Source organism: Diceros bicornis, chromosome 4, assembly GCF_020826845.1.
Source record: "Diceros bicornis minor isolate mBicDic1 chromosome 4, mDicBic1.mat.cur, whole genome shotgun sequence".
In the NCBI taxonomy this organism is placed as follows: Eukaryota; Metazoa; Chordata; class Mammalia; order Perissodactyla; family Rhinocerotidae; genus Diceros; species Diceros bicornis.
In genome coordinates, this window is record NC_080743.1 from 53,380,325 (window position 1) to 53,395,969 (window position 15,645).

The window sequence follows — 15,645 nt, forward strand, 5'->3', positions numbered from 1 at the left end:
CGGAACACTCCAAGTGGAAGTGCCGCTTGGGCCACCAGAGGGCGTCAGGCGGGCCGCAGCGGCCCTAGAGCCGCGCTATGGCGGCAGCGCGGGTGCTGCTGCTCCTGTCCGGGCGCCCGGAGTCGGCGAGCTTCACGCAGAGTGTGTGTGGCCTCCCGGGCGCCGGGTCAGGGCTCGGGCCGTGGCCCACGTACTGCGGCTTGAAGCGAGGACGGCTCGTCCTCTCGGCCAGGCCTTTCCCAGGCGCCTCGGCCAGGCTTCCGCTCCAGGTCGGGAGAAGGCGGAACCCAGCGGGGGGAGTGAAGGGCCCAAGGCAGGGACTGGGATCGGGTGGGAGCTGGCGGCCAGAGGCCTGACCAGTCGTCCGCCTCTGCTTCCTCCCCCACCGCGCGCGACGTCGCCCAGCTTTTGAATGCCCCGCCCCGCTTCTGAAGCCTTAACCCAAGCGGCTTCCTCTCGCCAGCCACTCCCTTTTTGCCCCTTTGCGGCCCTGGATCAGCAGCCCAGGGCTTCGGGGCCAGAGCTGCCCAAGAATCGAGACGTGGATCTGGGTGTGGCCGTCATGCTGCAGTCCAGCGACCAGACTGTCTTGTTGACCCGAAGGATCCGCGCCCTCAGCGTTTCTCCCAACCTCTGGGTACCCCCAGGTGAGTGCCTTAAGGACAAGGCCCCAAATCCAGGGAAGAATCTTGTCCTTCACTCCACAATGCTATTCCCAGTCTCAGGACAGAGAAGTAGGCCCAGAAATGTGGTATGTCCCATAATCACAAGGGGCTGCAACTTTTTTTCACCCACTGGAGGAGGAGCAGTGTAAATAGTAGGGGTCCCTACCCAAGAACACCACCATTCACCTATTGGTCCCACTGTTGTTGCAGGTGGGCATGTGGAACTGGATGAAGAGGTAACCAGTCAGCTGACCCAACCTGCACCCTGCTCTGAACCAAGACACCTGTCTGGGACCATCTTGGGTGTAGGCTGAGGGAGGGGCAAACAAAGTAGTTGGAGGAGTCAGGAATTGGCCTCTCTAACCTGCCCTCTCTCACTCCATCTGTTGCACGGAGGGCTTCGAGAGCTTTGGGAGGAGAGTGGACTACAGCTGCCCCAGGGCCAGTTCTCTTGGGTTCCTCTGGGGTTATGGGAGGTGAGACAGGGACCTGGGAGAGGTCCCTTCCTATTTAACCAAGAGCCCTCAACAACTTCTAACCCACCAGAACCCGTAGAACAGTCCTACCTGCCTTGGCCACAGGGGAAACGATGGAGTGTTGGTGATTTGGAGTCCCTGAACGCACAATCCTCACCCTGTCCCTCCTGCACCATCTCTATCCTCCACTTCCTCAGCTGTTTTTACAAAGTCTCAAAGAGACACAGGAAGTTCTCACTTTTGCTGTTTTCTTCTCTCTTAGTCTGCCTACCCTCCTAGACTGAGCTGGGGTCTCCCCAAAAACCATCACAACATTCTATATCTACTTCTGGTCTCCCAGGAGTCACAGCAGCAGCTGCAGGTAGGGCTGGCAGTGGAGGAAGGAAATGGGGGCTCAGGAGGCCAGCAGACTGGTTCTGGGACTGTGACTAAGGTCAGGGAAAGGGAAGGTCAGAGATAACCAAGAAATCCAATAGCCTCTCCCCCTTCCCCTGCCCCAAGTCTCTTTCCATTCCACCTGAGGGTAGGCTGCAATTAAGAACAGGCCTCCCAAGAAAGGCCATGACTAAGGGATCAACATGTCTGGCCCCAGGTCTGGATCCAACCAAACCCAAGTGAGGTGAGCGCGCTTTTGTGGCTGGGACCAGATGTAGCAGCTGCAGTGGCTGCCACAGAGGATGGGACAGAGACACCCAGACATCTCCCTCAGGACCTACCACCCTCTGTCCTGTACGTAGGAGCTTCTCCCTGACCCACCAACACATACACATTGAGAAGTTCAGCTTCTATCCCTCCTCAGGGGAGAATTTTGTGTTGTGGGAGAGATTTAGGGAGTGAGTTGGTCAACTGATAATGAAGAGAGCACTTAGATCAAAGACACTGCCCGTCAAACTCCAAGGGTTCCTGCTCCAACTGGCTAGCACTGAAGACCCGGGATTGAGTCCCACTCTTTCATAGAGGCAAGTCATTTAACCCTCTTTGAGCCTGTTTCCTTTCTATAAAATGAAGTTAACACCCACCCACCCCTCTCCTGCGGTGGCCGGGAGAATTAGATGACCTAATGCATACAGAAGTGGGCTAAGCCACAAGGTACAACCCAGACAAGAGTGGTCACTGTGCAGTGCAGTGAAAGTAGAGGAGGATGGAGGAGTTCGACCTCTGGCCCTGCCCCTGTCCACACTGCTGCGGACGACCCCAACCACAGCAGAAAGCAAAGAGAGAGTGAGCACTGGGACCAAGTTCGCCCTCAGTCTCTGGCTGCAACATCTGGGCAGGTAAGGGTGAAGAAGGACTTGAGGGCTCCACAGGGTTGGGCTGAATGCTCTCGTGTTTTTCTGTGCATGGGGGAGGGGAAGGAAAAAAGAACAACTGCTCTTGGAAATCCTTAGTGTGACACCCCTACCATGTGAAAGTGGAGCCCACGTGGATCCAGGGCCAGCAAAGGAAGAAGAGATCATGGACCCCCTCCCCCAAACCAGGGATCTGGAAAACGAAGTGCGTAGTCCCCTCCCCAGCCCACCTCCGTGACACTCACAAAACATTCACAACCTTTATTATGGGTAAGAACTTTGCTACAACTTTGCGAATAAAAAGTAAAATTACAACATAGGTCCTAGGCCCTGAAGCCTGAAAAAGGAGACTGGGGAGAGCGCAAGGGTCCTCCCACCTCCCAGGAAAGGTGCAGAACGAGCCAGACCTAACCACAGAAGCCCTAGAAGCTCAGTCCCTAGGCTGGTCGGCATAAGAAACATTGTGAACTTAAATATATAAATAGAGAGAGACCCAGGTGATAGGCCAGGCCCTGGGGATCAGGGCTAAGGCCTTATCCTCCCCCTCAGTCACACTGGGAAGTAGGAGGCAGGGGAAGTCATCTTTGGAGTATTTTGGTTTTTCTTGTTTATGTACAAAAAATCTGCAACCCAAAATAGAGTTCTCTGTCCGTGTGTCTGCCTGTCTCAGTTTCTCTACCTGTCTGTTTGGCCAAAGAGAATGGAATGGACGTGAAGAGACAATGGATGTGGGGAAGGAACCGACCCATGGGTTTGCAGAATGGGAAGAGAGGGCTTCTGGGGGACGAGAGAAGGGTCCTTTCCCCACGAGGCTCTAGACAGTCAAGGCTAAGGATTCAGCCCTTCCCCAACTCACATCCCATCCCATTTGCCTCCCACTGCCTGGGTTAACATACCCAAAGGAATGTACCGGCCATCTAAAGAACATTTCCAAAAATAGACCCCAAATGTCCTTAAAAAGAGGTTAAATATTAACCCTTTGGGTGCTGGCCTTGTCAAGCAGAGATGAAGCCAAAAATAAGTGTCCATGAAGGTCTTTCTGGCCTTTGGCCAAAGCCCCGAGAGGTCAGAGTGGCCAGGGGTCCGGACTCCACAGCATACTTGCTGAGTATTTGGAGGCAGTGAAGTTTCTGTAATCCAGCGGACTCAGTCCAGGGAAATGATGTCCGATCGACAGCCAGTCAAAGAGGGACCTGAAGGCAGGGGTCCTCCATGCCCATCCCTCAAGGCGCCCCCAGGGGCCACAATGCTACTGACACGGCCAGGAGGGGGTGCTGGAGTGGTGCTGCGGTGAGAGCTCCCCAATGTGGGGGCTAGTGGGCCCAGGAAGTGGGAAGGGGTCCCTCGGTACTGGAAGAAGTGGCCAAGGGCATCCTGTTCGTCTAGTGAGGTGATGACGGAGGAAGGACCATAGTGCTGGGAGGAATCAAGGGCAGAGTTTAAGATTTTATCCTGACTTTACCCACCTCCCAATCACTCACCTCAGAAATATATGGGCTAAATCAACCCCACTGGATCCCAAGGTATTCTCTGAGAAGCAGGAGAGCCTCTCTCTGACTCGTCCCCCTACCTCCCCACACGCCACCCCTATTCCCTGCCTTGAGACAGCCCCTCCAGTTTGCTAGGCTCTTGGCTTTGTGGGCGTCTGAAATGTGTGGAATGTCCGGCTGGGGCAGGCACCCACTGCACATGGGTATGAGGAGGTGAGCTGGCAGGGGCAGAACTACAGTAAAAACTCCGGAGACAGAACAGTAACGGGGGATCGAGGAAGACGGGTGAGAATCCGAGGGAGTACCATTGGGGCCTAGGACAAATAAATAAACTGCCTGCATCCCCCCTTCCCTCACAGAGAAGCAGATTTAGGTCCTGGGGAAAATGAGAGAGGGAGGGGACCCATCAGTGCCTAGAAAGGAAGCTTCAGAGATCTGAGATCTTCATGGGAGGAGAAGGAACCACTTACCTGACTCTCAGTCTGAAGGAAAGAAAATAAATCTAAACCTGGTAGGAAAAGAAAAATTAAAATCAACCTCCTGCACCCCTGCACCACCAAAAAAACAAAGAAGTTCCTTGGATTGTGGTCCTTTGCAAGAGAGCCAGAAAACTTTGAAAAGGAGCGGGGGTTCTGATCTGGTTTTGGGGAGGATGTGGCAGTGTTGGCCCCACCTGTGATCAGTGTCATACCTTGGATATCGGCCCCCAATGGGAAGGCAGGTGGGTACTCATGTAGTGGGAGACTGGACAGGAAATCCCCGCCCAACGTGCCCATAGCAGGGCTTCGTAGCACCGAAGATGGCTGGTGACCAGATGTCAGGACTCTGTGAGGAGAGAGAAGGAGCTGGGACAGCCAGCGAACCACAGATGGCCTCACTCAGCTCAGCCCACTAAGTCCCCTCTCTGGCCCAGGGTTTGCCCAGTGATCAGAAAGGATTCCTGACTTTTTCCTCTGTCCCTTCTGCTATAGACTCAGCCTATTTCCTCATACCCTTTGCTTCCAGGTAAGGCCGGGATGGCAGCTGAGGTGACAGGACAGTGCTTCTTCGTCGGAGGCAAGTCCTCCTCGTCTGATGAGCTTTCTATTGTCAAGTCAATAACTTCAACCTTCTTCTTATTCTCTGATGGATTGCCCTCTTGGATTGGACTGTATTGGAGGCCTGTGGGTAGTGAGAAGACTGTGTCTCAGAGAAGAGGCCATCCAAGACTTAGCTCAGCTGGGGGACAGGGGGTCACTCACCATCCAGCCCATACCCTGGCGGGGGGCAAACCTCAGATGCCTCCTTCTTGGGTTTCATTGGGCACCAGGATCCATCTTCCATGAACTGGATCTCATCACAATCCGAGCAGGAATTAAGAATCTCCATGAATAAACTGGAGGAGGAGAGAGATGGGAATTCATGGGGCTGGGAGATGGCTGGAACAGTAGCCAGGGAGTTCTGGGACTCACCTTCCTGAACCTCAGTTTCCTCTCCTCTAAAGTAGGGATATTATCCACCCTACTGACCTCTCTGAGTTGTGGCTGGAATCAAATAAAGTAAGGTATGTAAAAGAGCTTTGAAAACTTTAAATGCTAAATTTTAAAATAAATACATTCTAAGCACCTGATTCATGTAGTACTAAGAACAAGACAGTAAGAAGGAAAGATACAGAACTCCATAAACCATCTCAAAAAGGGCACTGGGAACAGGAACCATAACGTAGGCTCTGGAAGGGGGTTAGGACTAGCTAGCAGCACACCCAGCCCCTCAAAAGAACTTCATTGCTGTGCTCAGTGAGAGGTCCAGTTGTTATAGGCAATATATTATAACAGTTTGATACATTAGCTCTGCCACTTACTAACAGTGTAACTTGGAGCAAGATAATCTAAGCCTCAGTTTCCTCATCTGTAATGACAGTACCTATCTCCTAGTCTTATTATGAGAATTCAATGAAATAAGGCATGCAAAGTGCTCAGCACAATGCCTAGTATGTAGGAAGTCCTCAATGTTCGAAATATATATATAAATAATCTATCCTCTTTATTTTATATATATATATAATATATAAAAGGGATAAATAGATTAAGAGTTGAGGTTCATAGGAGGGGAAGTATGCTCTCTATATATAGTCATAGAGAAAGAGAGGGGTAGGGGGTGGTCCCAGTGGATGTCCTAGGTAAGAGGAAACAGAATGCATAATGGCCCTACCCATCAATGATAAGCGATTCATAGGGAGCCTTCTTATCACACACAGGACATGTCCACGTTGGCTTCTTCTCATTCATCTGTAGGTAAAGGGCAGCATCGAAGCTCTGCAGGTGGGCACAGGTGAGGGCACGACAGGGGACAGTCAGACGCATCTTGCCTAGCTGAGAGAGACAAGTTCTCTGGTCAGCTGGGTCCCCACATCCCAGAGAGCTTCACTCTAGCAGCCCTAAGAACCCTCATCTGAGTCCAGAGGTTTAACCCAAACCACCTCCCCCTTCTCTTCTCCCTTGTACCCACCGGGCACATGAGTGACACCCGGAGACTCGTAGTAGCCACCTCACTGTCCGGGTCAGCAGTCAATTTCTCCTTGACTGAAACAAGAATGAGGCCAGAGCCATGGGGTCAGCAAGGCTGAAGAGGAAGCCCAGGATATAGTGAGGCCAGAAGCAAACAGCTCTGGCTGAGAGGCAGCTGAGTAGACAGCCTTCAGGGGCCAGTGGGATGTCACATGGGGGTGGTCTGGGATCTGAATTATGCAGGCTGGGGAGGGAGGGGGATTTCCCCATCCCTGAAGATGCTTAAATACAGCTGGGTGACACTTTGGCAGAGAAGACCTAGAGGGAATTGAAGCATCACAAGAGGGTTAGATTAGATGATCCTTAAGACTCTTTCCACTCTGGAGAACCCACATTCCAGCAGGACTGGAATTAGGGTCTGTGAGGTGCAAAGCAGATGTATAATTGGGAATGCAAGGGTGTCACAGTGCCTTGGAGTGGTCCAACTTCTGAACCATGAAGATTGGTAGGGGGAAGGGGGAGGGTTGGGGTTCATGTGAGAGGTGAAGTAAGTTGACACAAGAGGAGTATGGGTTTGATTGAAAAGACCGGAGGGCCAGGAAGACTTGGATCCAGATCAGAGGGGAGAAGAGGGGAAGGTGTTACTCACTCAGTGCCCGGGAGTGGTCTGGGTTCCGGATACCCTTTGCTCTGAGTTTTTGTAGAAGGGTCCCTGCAGTCAACTGCCTCACCAGGTACACAGACAAGGAGTAATTCTACTTGGAGGTGGGGGGAGACAATTAGCTTCTGCTTTGCACACCATCCCCCCACTCCCTGCTTTGTCCCACGAGGACAAGAGACAGTGGGTTAAGGTAGAGAGACTCATAAAGAGGAAAATGTTTCCCCAACCCAGGACACTGGATGATTTCCCCGTCACTCCCTGCAGGCTTCTCCAGGCTCCCTGCCTCAGCCATGCTCACCCGTCCAAACTCAGACGACCAGTTGACCACAATGGTGTTGGGAACAGTGGCTGAGAGTCGAGCCAGGGGCGTGATGTTGATGGGGCGGCTGGGCCTCTTGGGCTCAGCCCCATTCTTAGTAGGAGGAAGGTAACCCTGGGGAAGGGAGGGACTGGTCAAGACCTCTTGTCTCCAGTTACTCGCTCCCTGGAGGGAAGGCCAGCATACTCACTGACCAAGGAGATGGGGGCCCACTGAGTGACTCACAAAACTGGGGAACTATCTAGGATTTATAGGAAATAGGAACCCACTCACTGAGTTCCTGAGGAGGAAGAATACGGATGCCCCAGTTCTCCCAACTCGCAGCTCTGGGGTCATCACTTCTGAGAAGTCTTCCCTGAACCTTTGGGTTGAACTATTGTCCCACCTCTGGGTTCTGACAGAACCCTTGTTCAGCCTTATCTTAGTACTCTAGATTATATTGATTCAATCAGTAAACTGAGCACCTACTGTGTGCCAGGCACTGTGCTGGGCATGTCTCTTTCATAATAAGTCTGTAGTTAACATTTAGGAACTGAAACAGGGTAAGGGTTATTTCCAGAAGAAGAAAATAATATTTACCGGCAGGGGGCACAGTTTCCCATTGACCTTGACAAAGAGATTGGGGGGGAAATAATCTTCCTGAGGGCAGCTGGTCTCACAGAGACAGAACCTGGTAAAAAGTGGGAGAACATGAAAGGGTAGGAGGCAGTTTCTTGAGTTGAATCTGGCAGAGAGGCAGGGAACCTCAGAAAATTAGTCATAGATATCTGTAGCCCTCAGCATCCAACAAAAATCCAGGGCTGAGGTAGACGTGGCGGAGCAGGGATGTCTCCCAGGAGTATCTGTCATACCCTTATTTCATTTGACCCCCAATGGGAGCACAGCAGGGCTAGGAGGGAGGATCAACTCACCTTAGCTGCACCTGTATGGTATAATCGCATTTGGCTCCTGGCAGAACCTCCCTATAACAGGGAGGGAGAAGAAAAGATGTCAGTATGTGACCCCAGAGGGCAGGGGTGAACAGACAGAGACACAGAAAGTTAGATGTCCAGGGGATAGAGAAGAGGCATACAGGAGACAAGTCAGGTACAGGAGGATGGATAGGGAGGAGAGCAAGGCAGAAGAGAAGAGTCAGAGAGCAGAGTCCAAGGGTAACCCCCTAGGATGGGGCAGGAGGACTGAAAGAGATGTACCTGGATGTGAGAATCTGCTGCACTTGTTGGGGTGTGAGAGCAAAGGTAAAGTGTGCTTCCTCAAACCGCTGGCTAGAAGTGGATGCTGAGGACACAAGGGGGCAGTTATTCCCAAGCCCATGCTCAGGCAGCCACAGAATTTGCCCCCATCCCAGGTTGCTGATCCCACAGGACTAAAACCTAAGAAAGGCTTGGGGAAGAGGCATGGAGCCCAGGAAAGCTGAGGCACCACAAAGAGTCGTACCAAGGGTGGTGGGCCGGATGAGCTCCCCGTAGACTTCATAGAAAGGCAATGGTTTCATGGTGACATCAGGGTGCACAGGCTGGGGTAGAGGCGGGTGCATGTCCACTTCACGCTTGGGGCCCAGCAGGGTGCCAGGGGCCAAGAGGGCTGGGGGAATGGGAGCTAGAGGACCAGGAGAGCCTACAGGAGGGGTGCCAGGGGGCAGAGAGAGCAGGGAGAGATCAGAGGGCCCCAGAGTCTTCCTGGGAAAGCGTCGGCGGTAAAGCTCTTTGATCTTCATCTGGACGCTGGGGGCACAGCTAGACTTGAGGAGGTGCAGGGCCTTGGCCAGGAGCTCGTGCTTCCGTCCACTCTTGTTCCGCCCAGCAAAGCCAAGGAGCACCTGGAGCTCAGACACCCGGAAACTCATCACCATGTGCTGTGGAGAACAGAGAAGCTTGAGAATCCTACCTTGCACAGGCCTGTCCTGTCAAAGATGCTGGGGCTGAGCTACCAGGTGGGCGATGCCTCTTTGCCTCCAGTACTGATCAGAAAGATGCTTTGCAGCCAGTGGATTACTGCCAGACAGCCGACCTGGCCAAAGGGACATCTCAGTCTCATTTTAGCAACCTGAGGTCAACCTCACCACTACCCCCTAGAGCTTGAGCAACCCCATCTCCCCATGCCTGCAAGTTGACCAGGTGGGGGCAGGATGTAGGGTGCAGATGGCAAGCCACCCTCAGGCACACCTCTGAGTCCACTACAGCCTCCTACCTCCATCCCTGCCTCAAGTCTGGACTCTCCTTTAAGCTGCTTATCTCCTCTCCTGCTCTTTCTCAGACTCCCAGACCCATCCCAGACTCCTGGGAAGAGGATAGGAGACAAGGAGAAGGAGGGGGAGAAGAGGATTCAGGCCAGACAGTCCCACAAGGAAGAAAGGGGCCAGGTGGCTGGAGGATTGTGCCTCACAGCCCACCCCTCCCAATACCTCAATCTACCTCAGCTATTTTCCCCAAGCCTCTGGAGCTTTTGTGGCCAGGGTTTCCAGGGCAGGCTTCAATGCTCATACCTCCCCTAAATCCTTTCTCAGTGTCATTTTTCTGGGAGGGAAACAAGACCAAAACTTGAGGCGAGGGAGAGTGTTAGCAGTGAATCACCAAGTCCAGGTATCCTACCTGTTTACTCCATCTCCTTCTTTCCTACATAGAGAAAATAAGCGATCCTCCTCCTCCATAGGGATGGAAGAGGAGAGGGCAAAGCTCTCAACATAGGCCGTGGGAGAATAAGGAGAAGATATGTGGGCCCTGAGCCAGGGTGCAGAATCTCGAGCTCTCCTAAAGGCAGCTGGGCCCAGTGACTAGACCTCAACCTGCCCAGGACTGTGGCTCCATTTCAAAAGGTGGAACAAAGGCAGGAGGCAGAGGGGTGAACCCAATGGTTTAAGAGGTGTCCCATGAGATGTCCTTGGATATGGTCACCCTCAAGACTCTGTGCCCTCATAGTGGGAGGGCACAAAAAGCTTTCTCTTTAAAGGACTCCCTTCTGTCATTCTCTAGGAGACCCTGCCACGGGCAGACCTTGTTAGCCCTCCACAGTTCTTCCCCTCATAGGAAGCATTATACCTTTGGGCCCCCTTTGAGGAATGTGATGAAAAACTTGCTCCTCTACCTTTCCCCCCATCCTTATTTCCTCTATACTGTCTTTATTTCTCCATTAGCTTTGCCAAGAACTTCCCTCTTTTCTATCCTCTGTCCTGCCCGAAGACTCACTAAGGCAGGACCTTCCTCTCAGCCTCCAGGATGCTCCTGCCCCACCCCTCGATCTATCTGCCCGCACAGCCCCGCCCCCTGGATCTCAGCCGCCTACTGGTTCTTCCCAAGGCTCGGATCCCAATAGAAGCCCCAAAGACTGTATCCTCTCAGCTGCATTTCCCCAGGAGCCTCCCGTACATCTGCCTCCCAGTTCCATCCCTACATCTGCCCCCCTACTGTCGCATCTCTTGGCCCCCTATGCCACTACAGAGCTTTTCCCCCTAGCCCTACCCCTACATCTGCCCCTACTACCAAATCCGACTCCTACCCCGTGTCCCCGCCCCCTGCGCCTCGGCCCCCAACAGCTGCAATTCCCCTCGGCCCCACCCCTACATCTGCCCCGCGGCCCCGCCCCCGGAGCTTCACCGCAGCCCCTTCCTCGCCCACAGCCACTTCTTTCCCATCCCCAGCAGCCAGTCCCCGCCACGTCTCCAGCCCGCACCCGAGCCCTCAGCACCCAGTCTCAGTCGCTTCCCTGACTCGGCGTACCGCCGAGCTCAGTCCAGATGGGGATGGGGGAGGGGGCCGGTACCTTTAATTCGCCCAGCTCCGCCATCTTGAGACATCGCAGGAGCCGGAGCCCGAGCCCCAGCTCAGGCCCAGGGACCGGCGCACAACTCTCCACCCCGGCGCCGGCCGCAAATGCCGCCTGCTCCGCCCCGTCCGGCCCCCTACACCTCCCCTTCCCGACCCCGCCCGCCTGGTTTCGGACAAGCCCCGGCCTCAGCCCCTCCCTCCACAGCCGGACCCAGCCCCTGCACGTCTTTGGCCGGTATGCAAGACCCGTAGACCCGGAGGGAGGGTACGGCCCGAAAGATCGGGGGGTTCCCGGGGGTAATGGAGAGGAGGCGGACCCGAAGTGCCTGGGGGAGGGGGACTTTGCCACGCCAGAGTTGGGAGGGGATGAGCTTTTAAGGAGCCAAAGATACTTGAAATATGGAGGGAAAGTATCGAGAACTGCTAAATCTCAGAAATGGGGGAGGGGGTAGCGAAGTTAAAGCGAATACCCTCATCTCCCTCTTTACAAGTTTAACTAGCTAAAATCAAGAGTTCTACCACTCGGGAAATGGGTGAGATCTGACCCATTTTAGGGAAGCTATGGAGTCGTGAATAGTTCATTTCAAGACGGCTATTCTCAATCCTTCGTCCTCCCTCCCCCCTCCTCCCCCACTACAATGTAGCTCGTGGTCCGAGCGCAGCACTCAAACCAGGCAGCGAAAAAGTTTGGTGCGGAGAGCGGGACTTACCAGCACAGTTGCAGGGAGCGGGGAGGGGGCTCAGGAGGCTCAGAGGGTGGGCTGGGGATGTGGGGGGAGGGGGCCCGGCGCCGCTCCCGCAGTCTGAAGGGCTGGAGGTTGGTCCGGCAGCTGGACGCTGCAGCCGGAGCTCCGCCTGGCGGGAGCTCCGCCCGGCCCACCGCTCGGGCCGGGGCCGCCCCCTCCTGGGTGAGCCCGCCGGGATCGCCAAGATGGGGGGAGGAGGCGGAGTCTGGGGCGGGAGAGGGAGGGACCCTGAACCTGTCGCTGGAGAGATTAACTCCTCGAGTGAGTGGATCAGGGGAGACGACGTTCTTGCATCTCGTCCTTCTCACTATCGCTCTGACCCCTTACGCTGGTGTACGGGCTTGGGGCGGAGGCATGCTGCGGATAAGACAGTATGGACCGGGGATCTGACCACATTAAGAGATTCCTACTTGAAAAGAGACTTCTAGCAGCCTGGGCTGCTAGAATCCGAAGTGTACCTAAGCCCAACTTTACCTGTGGCCGCCACCTCCTACCCCAAATACACAGACCGTCACCAGAGACCACACACACTTGGTGTAGCTGAAGGTGAACAGAAGGGAGGTTTTCCAGGCTAATCGCTCACATACAGGTGCCATGAAAGCACCAACTTTAGGGCAGTTTACCCAAACTAGGTCCTGGAAAAACGCATAGTATTTTATAGTTAGTTGGCTGGGACCTAAATGATAATGTCATTTGTTCAATAAATATTGGAATGCTGTTCAGAGATTGTTGGGTGCTGAGGACATCAAAGCCATGCAGGAGCTCTCAGTCTAACAGTAGCAGACAAGACAGTTAAACCTATAATCAGCATAGGAAAAGAGTACTTTAATAAATAATATGAATAATCCTCTCATTTAGCTTAAACCTTCAGTATAATCCTTCCCGTGAGACCCTACTCACACCATAAAACTAAAAGTGCCAGCCTGCCAATATCCCCAGGTACCTGTTGAACTGAACCATGCCCAACTACTTTGTGGATTTTGTCCGTAGGGAAAATGTCCACCTTCTCCTGACACTCAGGTTCTTTCCTTGCTGCTTTGCTGCCAGCACTGGTGGGACCTCAAGATAAACTCAAGCTCAAGTATTTGGTTCTAAATCCCAAGTGATTCCTCCAACACTTGAGTCTTAATCAGGCCCTGAGCTCATTTTCTTTTTTGTTCTGTATAGTCCTCTAGATCAAAAGTTATTGTGGACTAGTTTGTATTTTCTAGAGTTTTCAGTGGTTTTGGGGAAAGGAGGTTAAGGAGGATGAAAAAGAGAGGGGAACTCTGGGGGTGATGGATATGTTCATTATCTTGATTGTGTGATGGTTTTATGGGTGTATACATATGTCAAAGCTTATCAAATTGTACACTGTAAGTATATGCAGTTTATATTGTGTGTCAATTATACCCCAATAAAGCTGTAAAAATGTAAAAATAAAAAGTCAACCTCACCTTGATTCCTAGCGATTTCATAAAGGAGGGATCTCCTTTAATAGTTAATTTGAGGTTATAAGTTCTAGCATCCCTATGGGATAGCAGAAAACTAGGAACCCAGGCACCTGAATCTAATCGTGCAAGCTCCAGGAGGACAAGAACTTTTCTGTGCTGTTCACTCTATCCCCAGTACCCGGCACATAGTAGACTCTTTAAATATCAATTTAATAAGTTAATCCTACCAGATAAAGGAGGGAAACTGCAAATCAGGGCCAAGTTCCAGATGGAGGACATTAGAAGACATAGTCTGAATCCCATCATGGCCGACCAAGCTTCACCTGCTTTCACCCATGCACTCCTACGTCTGAAGCCTGGGGAACAAGGGGGAAGTGAAACAGGAGTGATAAGTTCCTACTGAAGTCCTATTAAACAGCCCAGGAGGAAAGGGGGGACCGTTAGGACTAGAGTTACTTTGGGAAAGAAAGATTTATTTATGAAATCAAGGAAAATTTCAGGGCTCAGCGTTGTTGGGGTAACAGTGTATGGGGTTGTATAGAGAGAGATTGGGAAGACCAGGGTCTGGGGAAGGTTCCACTCCTTTATTAAGATTAACATCACTGACCATTCCCGTAGCTCAGCCATCCTGGAATCAGCTTCCAGGGGCCCCAGAGGGAGCCAAAGCCCTGGCTTCCATTACAAAAGCTGTATCCTGACTCATACTTGAACATAGCCAAATGATCTCCCCCTCTCTGGACACTTCTCTTGGCAGTTTCTTCATTCTTTCCCCCCAACACTCCATATATAATCAGGCATGCAACAGTCCTTTTATATTCTTTGGTAACTCTAAGAACAGGAAGGAAAAGAGAGGTTCTGTTCCCCTTAACAGAAATGACTTGGACCTTTTTGATGCTCTTCCTCTGGCAGCTGCACTCTTCCCTTTCTCCATCAAGTCCTCCTCTCTCCATTCCCCCAGCCTTAAAGCAGTCCTGTGCCCAACCACACAAACCCCAAAGCTGACCCTCATCTTCTCTAGGACCTGATCTACATAGCTGCTCTTTTTCCTGGCCAAACCCTGGAACCAGGCTCCGCAGACCTTGTGTGGCCCCCTGCCTTCCACAGCAGCCCCTCCCCATTCTTCTCTCAAAGCAGTCTCTTTACTGCCAAACCACTGCCGGCTGACCCAGCATAACCCAGCAGGGGGCGGGCTGAGAGAAGGAATGGGGAGGGATCAGTGTGTGGGCCACCAAACCGCAATTACAGATTTTGGAGAAACTCACTGCCTCACTCTCACCTAGCAGTCTGGCTGGTGGAGGGGCAGGAAGGGGAGGAGACCCAGGGGAAGTGGCCAAGAGAGATACATTTTTTTAGTGTGAGAACAGAACTGGAGGGAAGAAGCCAACTCTGATATCCCTTCATCCCTTTTCCAGGAATCAGACTTTTCATCCCTCTTTGCACCTGGGGCAAAGAACACTGACCACATGAAACCATGTGCCTCAAATCTAGACACATCGTTTAACACATAATAGAACACTTTAGATTGTACATCCTGAAGAAAAACCAGGTCTCTCAATCTCTCCTTGAAAAAGATAGTAGACTCAGGAGTCCCAAGGTAGAGAAAAAAGATCAGAGCTGTGTTGGTCAATATGAGACAAATTTGAGAAAGAGAGGAGTGTCAATCCCCACTTTAACGGAGGGCTGTTTTTCAAACTGTGGGAATGCTGTTTTTCAAAGTAGATCTTGACCCATTAGTGGATGTATTGTGACCAATATTTTTTCGGTGGAGCATAGTAGCAGAGAATAGAATAGAATAGAAATAGTAAGGGTAAATATTATTTCAGGTATGTACACAGGATGCAAAATGTATTTCTTACTGTGGGTCATAATCAAAGTTTGAAAGCTGCTGACTTATGAGGCCATTTGTGATCAAAGAGGAATGAAAAAGATTCCTTCCGTCACAGCCCTTTAGACAGAAAAAACAACACCCAGCACCATCCTGCCTCCTGCTTTATTTTCCATAGCGCTGGCTTCCATCCACACTGCCTCTGGTCTCATCCATGCTGATTCCAGGCTTCAGGTTTTCAGGTCTGGGGTCCATAGTGTCAGGTGAAGCCCCACCCACACCACCCCTAGTGGCCACCCCCCAACCCACCACAGCCTGATGGAGCCTCTGGCAACCAGGAATGCTCTTGTTCCCTGAAAGAAGAAATTCAAGGTTGAAATGTACACACTTCCATATCCTCAGTCTCCTCCCACCCATGCCAAGATGCTGAAGGAGATCCTTGTCTATCTGCACTGGAGAAGATGGCCACCAGCATAGGGGCAGGGAGAAGA

General features: G+C 52.2%; 2 protein-coding genes across 3 annotated transcripts; one reads left to right on the plus strand and one right to left on the minus strand.

The window, feature by feature from the left end:
• Positions 1-77: 77 nt before the first annotated feature.
• On the plus strand, positions 78-2,688 carry NUDT17 (nudix hydrolase 17). Its single transcript, XM_058538985.1, is given in 9 exon segments — positions 78-269; positions 464-647; positions 876-901; positions 1,049-1,141; positions 1,404-1,502; positions 1,734-1,870; positions 2,263-2,415; positions 2,530-2,609; positions 2,612-2,688. Coding segments are annotated over 9 exon segments (996 nt in total). The 3' UTR covers positions 2,644-2,688.
• PIAS3 (protein inhibitor of activated STAT 3) lies at positions 2,677-11,966 on the minus strand. 2 transcript variants are annotated; one of them, XM_058538983.1, is made up of 14 exons: positions 11,861-11,966; positions 8,824-9,241; positions 8,580-8,664; positions 8,298-8,348; positions 7,966-8,056; positions 7,366-7,500; positions 7,056-7,161; positions 6,408-6,481; positions 6,111-6,271; positions 5,162-5,295; positions 4,913-5,081; positions 4,612-4,745; positions 4,391-4,428; positions 2,677-3,846 (listed from the first exon to the last, which is right to left on the minus strand). In XM_058538983.1, the coding sequence occupies exons 2-14, from the start codon at positions 9,236-9,238 to the stop codon at positions 3,577-3,579; spliced, it is 1,863 nt and encodes a 620-aa protein (XP_058394966.1). In that variant the 5' UTR covers positions 9,239-9,241; positions 11,861-11,966; the 3' UTR covers positions 2,677-3,576. The 2 variants fall into 2 exon arrangements, with proteins under 2 accessions (XP_058394966.1, XP_058394965.1); XM_058538982.1 differs by lacking the exon at positions 11,861-11,966 and adding an exon at positions 11,146-11,232.
• Positions 11,967-15,645: the final 3,679 nt, after the last annotated feature.